The sequence below is a fragment of the Arachis ipaensis genome, chromosome B01, assembly GCF_000816755.2.
Source record: "Arachis ipaensis cultivar K30076 chromosome B01, Araip1.1, whole genome shotgun sequence".
In the NCBI taxonomy this organism is placed as follows: domain Eukaryota; kingdom Viridiplantae; phylum Streptophyta; class Magnoliopsida; order Fabales; family Fabaceae; genus Arachis; species Arachis ipaensis.
The window spans coordinates 134,256,155-134,265,668 of record NC_029785.2 but is presented as its reverse complement, the minus strand read 5'-3'; the positions used below and the strand labels follow the sequence as shown (position 1 = coordinate 134,265,668).

The following is a 9,514-nucleotide window of genomic DNA, read 5'->3' as shown; positions in this document are numbered from 1 at the left end:
TCTTTAGCGGCTTCAGATACCGCAATCCCTCGTTGGTTATGCGCGAATTTGAAACATTAAGTGACCTCAACGCAGTCATCCCTGTATTTAGATGAAAATATACCAAATGTGTCAACAAAATAGATTGAAAGATATTAAATCCTAAAGATATGCAGAAAATACCAGATAGCAATTCCAAAGTTTTATCCGTCAAGTTGCAATTCTGTGACAGGTTAAGCTGTGTAAGGGAGGTCATCTCTTTTATGTGTTTTACGCCTCCATCAGTTAATCCTCCACCACATATTTCAAGGAATTGCAGGTTCTTGAAAGCTGCAGCAAAGAACATAGAGGAAATAACATTTCAGCTTGCAATCCATGTTGAAGAACACACTTGTGCAGTTCTATGATTTTTATATATGAAGTTGTAAAGTGGGGTTGAATGGGATCTCTCAATAGTATTAACTCTTAGATTGTGTTACTGTTTTGGGCTATTATAGTGTTCTCAAGTACGGGAACAAAAGAGACATGAATTTATTCCATCAAGAAGTACAAAAGAATCTCATTACATTTTCAAACACAATAAATATTTAATAACTGCAGAAGCACAGACATCTACTTAGATTCATTTATTATCTTGAACAATTTACTACACTTTCATCACAAAGCTGCACTTTTAGCTCAATACTCCTATGACAAACACCCAACAAAGAATCTCCATTGTCATTCATTCCCATTTCAGATATAGATTACTCAGTTTTATCTTACAACATCAAGTTTGCAGGTCACAACCAGGTATGCTAAAAGAAATATACTGTTGCATAATAAGTGCATAAAGAAAAGAAAAAAGCAAATCAACCATGGTCTAAAATCTAAAACAGTTCAACATACATACATTTTAAAAATACAGTTCCGGCGTCTGAAATACGAGCTCCAAAGAGATCCAATTTTATCAATCCACTCAAACCTATACAAGACAGGGCAATCAGACAGTAAGAATAGAGTATCCGACAAAAAATAAAACTGATTACCACGCTGTACCAGTGGTTCTATGACTAGCCTGTCACCTTCTCTAAAGATTTTGGAGGTCAAAACATGATCATGGATAGTAGGGTAATAGAGAATAGAGATAAAAGTGATTTAAAGAGAACAAAAAATAAAAGGAAAAAGGTTAAATAGAAAATTCAATTCAAGGAGTTATTGATTCTTGCTCAACATCATTATGTAGCACCCTCTATATAGCAAGAGTCCATAGTTCTTGTAATAAAAGCTCCAACTTAAAAATGATACAATGAGAAAAAGCATAGCAGACACAATGAATATACACAAGGAAAAGTTTACTTGTGAGATTTGCAAGTCCAACATCAGTAATCTGTCGGGCGTCCAGATTAAGTGATTTAAGATTTGTCAGTCCTGATAGTCTTTTCAGGCTAGCATCATTTACTGAGGTAAATGACAGGTTCAAATCTTCCAGTTTGTGTAAACCTGTATAAAAGCCAGAACATATATAATCAACAAATGCATCAAATCAAAATGTACAAGGATAAAAGAAGAGTAAACAAATAAAACTAAAATGACATGTTTTTTCAAATTAAAAAAAAAGAAAAAAGAAAAACAAATTAATGACTGTATGATAAAGTACATATTGTCAAATATTTTTTAATAACAGCAGGCAACTGAAAAATAGCAAACTTAGTTACAGAACTTCTTGCAGTCAAATCAATAGCACCCTGAAATTAATCAGCAAGAAACCAAAACTAAAAACCTGAACAATAGAACACCTTGATCGAGGATTTTTTTTAAGAGCATAAAGAAAAAGAAAAGAAAAGAAAAGAAAAAAGGTGACAATGCAATAACGATTTATGTAACACCTTGTCGTCATAGAGCATTTGCTCGTAAAGAATACAACCAACAAGTTTATAAATAACAATAATTTGAACGGGTTTGAATTTTTATTTAATATGATTTTTTCCATGTACCTGATATATGACGCAGCCCGCTGGAACCAACTTCAGTGTCTGACAACACTAGACTTCTCAAGAGAGTGAGGCCTGAATAAACAAATAACTGTTAATATAAAGTTAATCCAAAGCTACATTTGGTAAACACCAGAAATTTAATAGTAAACCTATCAAATTGGCAAGCCCTTCATCGCCTATTTTGCAGGAATCCAAATTTAAATACTCCAAATTTACTAAACCTGGACCAAGAAAATAAATAAATGAGGATATGAAGGATAATTGGAAAATTCAAAATAAACTAGCAGCATGCATGGTGTAAATTTAGGACATGGTCTTTTCTTCACATTCTGAATTTTTGTAACAGTAATTCTGAAATAGCATAAATTCAATTGACATATAATGGTGAGAAAAATATACTCAGAAGCTCATAACAAAAGGCAGAGAAATTAGAAGCACCTTTCAGATGTACTAAACAGGCATCTGTGATCCTGTTAAATGCCAGACTTAGCCTCTTCAAGGTTTTAAGACCTACAGGAAATTGTAAGCAGACTGTTAAACCATGGATTCATATTTTCATCATTAGAGCTACAAGTACAAACTTGGCAGAGGAAGTCCTCAAGTTTGGTCATTAGAAAACAGAATCAGTCTTACTAGAGAGGTTCTCAAATTCTTCATCAGAAAGACAGCACCTGTTGAGATTTAAAGATTCCAGGGCTGCTAAGGCTGTAGCAGAAACAAAAATATAATTGAATGTCAGTAAAATTCAGAATTGTCTTTGCAGCTTTAGTACCACTTGTGTGTGCATGCTAGACCTGTCTAACCCTTAATTTCTCACATAAACTTGACACAAGTTCATTCATAAGCCATAACAAGATGACTTCAAAGAGAATCGAAAATTACTGTATAATATTAAGAAAAATAAATGAGACGTTGAAGAACAAAATGAGAGAAGGAAAAAAGAAAAGAAAAAACTACCAGCAATAGACTCTAAACATGCAGAAGTAATTTTGCATCCTTCAGCATTCAATGTGGTAAGCTTCTGCAAACCTGATACCAGAGCAATGAAGGTAATGTAGAACAGAAAACCATAATACACAAAGTATACTTAGTCAATAAGTAAAACTGAAGAGTAGTGACAGCAAGTGAGAGTTTCAGTAGTTCCTCATGCAAAATTATTTCACGGTAAAAAATGATGATATCTTTCACTTAAAGGTGATGATCATTAACTGACACGAGATGTGCTTAAGTGCAGAGACAACAGCCACACAGCAGCAACTATATTCTTGCATTGGCATCTGTGATATATGACAAACACTATGGAAAATATACCTCTTAAATAAGCAACTCCATGATCAGTAATACTGCTATTGGAAATTTGCAACTCCTTCAGATTTATAAGACCTAAACAATTACAAATTGGCAGTCAACTAAAACGGAGACCATATCTAACATTTTCATCTAAAAGCATGAAGAAAAAGAACTCTGCTAATCAAGCATTATAACAATTGCTGCCTACAGGCTATGGAAGTTAATGCATTGTTGCATACAGGATGAAAAATTTAAGCAGGATGTCCCCTGAATATCCCTGATACCTTACCTATATGACCTAGGCCATAAGGTAGTGTGTGGTTAGGATGTGTTTGATTAGAGACAGGTACAAAAAAAAGTTTGTACTTTCGAAAATTGAAAACATGACAGGGGGATATAACTTTCAAATAATATCCTAACCATGATACAAATCACGCTGCCTTATGATCAATACCTGAGATTGCTTGCATGTCTGAATCCATAATACATTTACAGCATGCAATGTTGAGAGACTCAAGCTTTTTCAGACCTGTATTAATTTTTAAAACAAACAAATGAAAGGAAACTATCTGTGAGAACAAAAAGGGTCCTCAAATAAAGAGACAATGAGGATTGGCTCAACAGATATGATCACACAGCATCCACTCATTGATCTTGATTTCTTGTAGGTTGGCAGTTAATCTGTAAGCCATTGCTACTCCTTGGGGCATGGTGATACCATTGCCACGACTTAGTGGCCTGCCAGCCTGCCATACAGCCATACCACTAATATTTTTTGTACCGAAAAAGGGGCTCCTAGCCATTAACTGTAGGCTAGAAAACTAACCAGAAGCCTTCAGACAACATAACCAATAATAAAATAGATGCCTCGACTAAAGCTATGTATTCAAAGAATACAATGAGGCTAGATAATTCACGATAATTATCATATGGATCTTCCCACATGATGAAGTTCATGTCAAGCCACCCCATTAATCATTACTGTCTCATACTTACCTAAATTTGTATGTAGAACTGAGCTTAAACAAGAGGTTATCATCATTACAAATTTACAATAATAACAAGCTAAGTTCAAGATCTAAAAGATAGAGCAGAATATCAGGAAAAAACCTTTAAGATGAACAAATCCACCATGAATCTCTGAACACCTCTCTAAGTCCAATTTCTCCAAGTTAACTAAGCTTGAGAAAGCACGCATTCCATCAGGTGTAACAGTGCTACTCTTCCTGATGCTCAAGAAAGTCAAGTTCAAAAGACCTATGCAGAAAAGTCGCATTACTTGACATGTTAATTCTAATCAATTAGATATCATCAAGAAAGAAATAGTATATCTACCACTAACGTATTTGAGACCATGTTCAGAAAACTGGTCACAGTAATCGAGAGTTAATGATTGGAGATTTGAGCTGTCCTTCAGTAGACGCAATCCTTTATCAGTCACAGTTGAACCAGAAAGATCAACTGAAAGTAAAGATGACCTCTGCGAAGAGATGACATCTATCCAACCATCATTCACTCCAGGGTATTCACCCAACAAAACATCCTGCCATGCAAAACTCATCTCATAAGTTGGCTAATGCTTGTAACTGAAAACTCTTAAATCAAAGCAAAACTTGGGATTCCACCAAGCCTCCTGCACACACCCGAAGAGCACAATCTCGAAAAGCTTCAATATATGCTTCTGTTAGGCACTGAGCATCCACCAGTTCATTGAAGATTTGCTGGCTTAGGTCTGGTGGAAGCATTGAGAAAGAATCATATTTACGGAAGTCCTATAATAATGCAACAAAACATGTAATCAGGTACATAATAGAAACAAAAGCAATCAAAGTAACACAAAAGCAATCAAAGCTAAAGATAGCATCAAACCTCGCCTATCTTATGAATGCATAACTCCATGAGTGAGGGGCATGTACCCCCTCCGGGGAAATTATTTGGCTTGGAACGAAAACTTTTTGCCCCTGGCCATTTAGTACTGGTACTTCTGCAGTATCTTCCTAAGACCCCTCTATGCAGATCATCTTCCATGACTTGTTGTTCCCTCTTCCTAGAACATATACCCCCCATGGCTAAATTGCCAATACCCTTTTAATCACAATTGTACGGCATGTACCATAGAAAGTCAACTTCCCATTCCAGAACAAAATGATTTTGACGTGAACTGCACACAGAAACAGATAAACAAGCAAACAAACCTGTCATCTAAACTGTACCTCAAGTTTGTGAATTTATTTCACACATACACATTACTTTCAAGATTAATCATATTGATCAAACAAACAAACAAACAAATAAACTAGGCCACAGTGTGATCATCAAACAAAAAATGCAGACAAGATCATTTTGATTGATCAACTCTGTAGTTATAGCAGTTTCAGTTAATTACAAATTACCAAGGGGAAACAAAGAAAGCACCATCCACATGTGCATGATTCTCTTAATTGAACCGAGAAAATTAACTAGATGATCCTTTTTTCAGTAACCTTCGTGGAGATTATTTTATTTTCCATTCTATCTGTTTTTCATCATTTTTTTTTTTTCATAATTAAGAGCAAACAGAGTATGAGAGCCTGTCTTCAAAAAGCAGCTCAAGATATTTTTGAGCTTTCACTTAAAAGTAATCAAAGATATTTCTTCTTCTTTTAGGTTCATTAAAAATAGCAAGAGTATATAAAAAAATTAAGAAAACATAAAAGATATTTCTTCTTCTTGTTTTGCTTAAGGTTACGTCACAGACCTCTTTGGTTCTCCGACAGCGAAGAGAGAGAGAGAGAGAGGAGGTGAGGGGGAATATTCCGGTAACCGAATGAGGTGTGATCGAAACGGAAAATCAGGAGTTAGTGGAGAAAGAAACGTGATTACGTGAAGGATCAAAAGGGAAAGGAGTTTTTTAGAGAGAGAAAGAGAAGAGTGAGATAGTAGTGGAGTGAAAGGAAGAAGAAAGAAGGAGGAAGAAGAAGAGTGAAGAGAACACAGTGCCATCTGATGCATGACACGTGTCCTGATTGATAAAGGAAATGAAGAACAAGATAAGAGAGAACAGTGGGTCCCCTTCCGAATGAAACGCTCCTCTTTCTCCGATATTCGTGTCGTTTACCCTTGTCTTTCTCATCTTACTCTCCTTCTCCTAATAATAAGCTAAGGGTTATTTCTTTCTTATAATTAGTCCTCTGTTTTTCTGTTTTTTAAAGTTAAGATTGAAATTTGAATTCGAATTTTTAGATAAAGAATGAAAAAAATTATGTTATTTGAGTTATAATTTGGTATAATTAAATTGAATGTAGGATGGTAATATTATTCGAATTTGTGGGTATCCTATGTAAAATAATTAGTAAATGATTAATAATATTGTATCATATTTAAATTTTTACTTTAATTTATGTTATGTATGTGACGATGGGTATATAAATTTTGAAATTTAATTTTATTTATTGAATTTTAATAATTATAGGAACAGGCAGGAGTGGGGCGGGTACCCGCAGGGAGGGATTAGGATTCAACGTTTTACTACCCGCGGATAGAAGCGGGACGATTCTATGCAAGTTGTAGTACAGCGAGGCGGAGTCGGGTAGAGTATAAATCCGCTCCTACCCGCCCCGTTGCCACCCTTAATTGAACATTTATGTAAATTTTTTTTGTTTCATTTAAAATGTGACCTATTTTTTAATTTATTTAAAATAAAATAATATATAAATGTAATTTTGATATATTAAGTTTAAAGAGTTTTATATATAATATGGTTTTTTTTTATATGTAAATTTTTTTTTGCTAATTAATTAAGAATAGAAGTTTGATATAAATATCATTAACTTTGATTAGTAATTTGCTTCTTAGTATTTTTTTTTTTTGGTGACATTGATACACTATTAGATGATTTACTTTTAAAATTGAAGATGAAATAATGTATATGAAGATGAATAAAGATTGAAGTGCGTTATTGCTGAAAAATTTTAAAGTCATGCTAATTAAATTATTTAAACCAAGTCCTAATCAAATGAATGATTCCAAATCCACGCCCGACTTTGAATTTAGCTGACTGCGTAATCTACACTGCTAAGTGCAACAATGACTTCAACACTTAGAAATTTCAAACCCCTCGTTATGCTTTATTGCTTTTCTTTCTTTGGATGGTGAATGAGTTATGTTTACTCTTAAAAAAATATTTGTTATATTCGTGAATGGTTAGATTCCTTGTTTTTCTTGAATGTAATCATGTCGTTTTTTATATTCTCTTCAGCAAATCAATGGGTGGAAGACATTTTTTAAGTTGAAAAATAATCAAACATCATTAGGTCGCTTGTTGCACCACCAAATCTTTTATAACTTGTGGATCATTTTTTCTGAGTTGTATATCATTTGTTACTCACATAATTTCCTCTTTTCTGCCCTTTCTCTTTATCACAATTGTAGGAGAAATAAATAAAATAATTAATAAATATATCGTATTGTTGTAATTTGTAAACATTTGAAGCATTCTTTTAACTAAAACCAATTTTGATAAGAAAATATAAAATTTAATATCATAGAAGTGATAGCACATTATTTGTTTCGAAGGTTACCTGAAACGGGATCGTACATGAGGTGATTTCTGACTTAGCCACTCCGATGTCTAAATCAGGGGTGATGTTTAAATCAGCAAGGGTCTTAGTAGTCAGTAGATTTATAGAGTATTGAGACTTAAGTATACATGATGGTGTCAATGTATTTATAGGTGATGAGTCAATAACTACCGTTGGAGTTGTTCCACTTTTGATGGTGGATAACCGTCCCTTTACTTAAGGGTTGTTAAGATCTCTCTTCTAAAAGTGGATGAGGGATATTTGGGATTAGTTATAACTCCTCCAAAAAAAAGGATTAATCTCTATTTACAAGTGATTTTGCTATACAAGTCTTACAAGTCCTCTAATTGATATTACGCTCAAACGCGCTTGTTATGCACATATATTTCACGCGCCTCTAACAGATTTTTAATTTTTGAAAGGATTCCGTTTCCTTTTTTGAATTTCTTGCCTTCTCTTTCTCCTTCTTCATTTACGTGTTTTTCTCTCTTTTCGTAATTTTCGATTTCCATTGTTTTTTGACATCAAGCTCTGAAACTGTTTTTGAAGATAATGGATAATTCAACTTCAGATTATCAGATGAATCAGTGCGTAAACCTTGCCTGTGAAATTTGCTGTTAATTCTTCCTTGTTTGAATTGAATCTAATGTACTAATTCTGATTAGAATTAATATAATCTTGTCCATTTTTATCGGACGTTCGGGTGTAGATCAGGAATATTTGGGTATATTTTTATAAAAATTTGGGTGTATTTACAGTTTATGACTTTTTATCTGACTGAGGGTGAATTGTCTTATTCTTTTAGTTGAATTGTTATGGTGTATTTTGGGTGTATTTTGTAGCCCTTGCTGATTTTGGTGGCTGATTTTAGTGTACACATAACATAACTCATTTCTATATCTGCAGCAAATTTGAGTGTAAAAACGAGATATTTGGGTGTAATACGAAGTTATTTGGGTGTAAAACGAAGATATTTGGGTGTATTTTTATTCTGATGAGTTCTGTATAATTCAAAACTCTTCCTCTTCCTCCTTCTTATCTTCTCTTCTGCTGCTTCTTCTTCTTTATCTTCTTATTTCATATTCTCATAATTCTTTTTTGGAAGAAAAAATCAAACAAAGAAAAAAAAATACATAATATTACAAAATCAAAAGAAGAATGAGGAGAAACACGAAGATGAAGATGAAACACGCGAAGACAAAAGAAGAGAAACACAAAGAATGAGGAGAAGAAGAAGGAAGAAGAGGAGGAGGAAGAGAAACAAATTTGTTTTTCATCGAAGAAGAAGAAGAGTCGTTCATAATGGTGAGTAGCGCACTTTGAAAACAGGAAGTGGTTGACAGTAACGTATATTTACTCTTGAATATGAGAGTGTAATGCATGTATATTTTGTTGAGCTTGTGCCAACTTATAAAATTTGTAAACTAAAAAAATTTGTATGTGTAATATACCTGCAAAAAAAAAATTATCACCCTATAGTATTTTATCCGACCTCTTTAAGATTTTTATCACCTTCCAAAGATATTTATGTGATAAATGTCCTTTTAACTTTTATCTACTTTTAGATTTGACTTATCTTTTTGGATCAGATATGAACATATATAAATAAACATTTTGTCTTCCTGATATATAATTAGTCGTTTTTTAGTAAATACTTCATACAAGTTTATTAAATAAATTTTATTTATTATATCTATCTATTAATAAATA

General features: G+C 33.3%; 1 protein-coding gene across 1 annotated transcript in view; it reads right to left on the bottom strand.

Moving 5' to 3' along the window:
- The window catches only part of LOC107640645 (F-box/LRR-repeat protein 3), a gene marked incomplete in the record, with an annotated part of 7,007 nt that extends 715 nt beyond the window's left edge, over nt 1-6,292 (bottom strand). The window contains 16 exon segments of the mRNA XM_016344156.2: nt 1-81; nt 163-309; nt 872-943; nt 1,318-1,461; nt 1,956-2,027; nt 2,105-2,176; nt 2,394-2,465; nt 2,589-2,660; nt 2,913-2,984; nt 3,267-3,338; nt 3,700-3,774; nt 4,356-4,502; nt 4,581-4,788; nt 4,889-5,017; nt 5,115-5,406; nt 5,983-6,292. Coding sequence (XP_016199642.1) covers nt 1-81; nt 163-309; nt 872-943; nt 1,318-1,461; nt 1,956-2,027; nt 2,105-2,176; nt 2,394-2,465; nt 2,589-2,660; nt 2,913-2,984; nt 3,267-3,338; nt 3,700-3,774; nt 4,356-4,502; nt 4,581-4,788; nt 4,889-5,017; nt 5,115-5,312 — 1,633 coding nt within the window.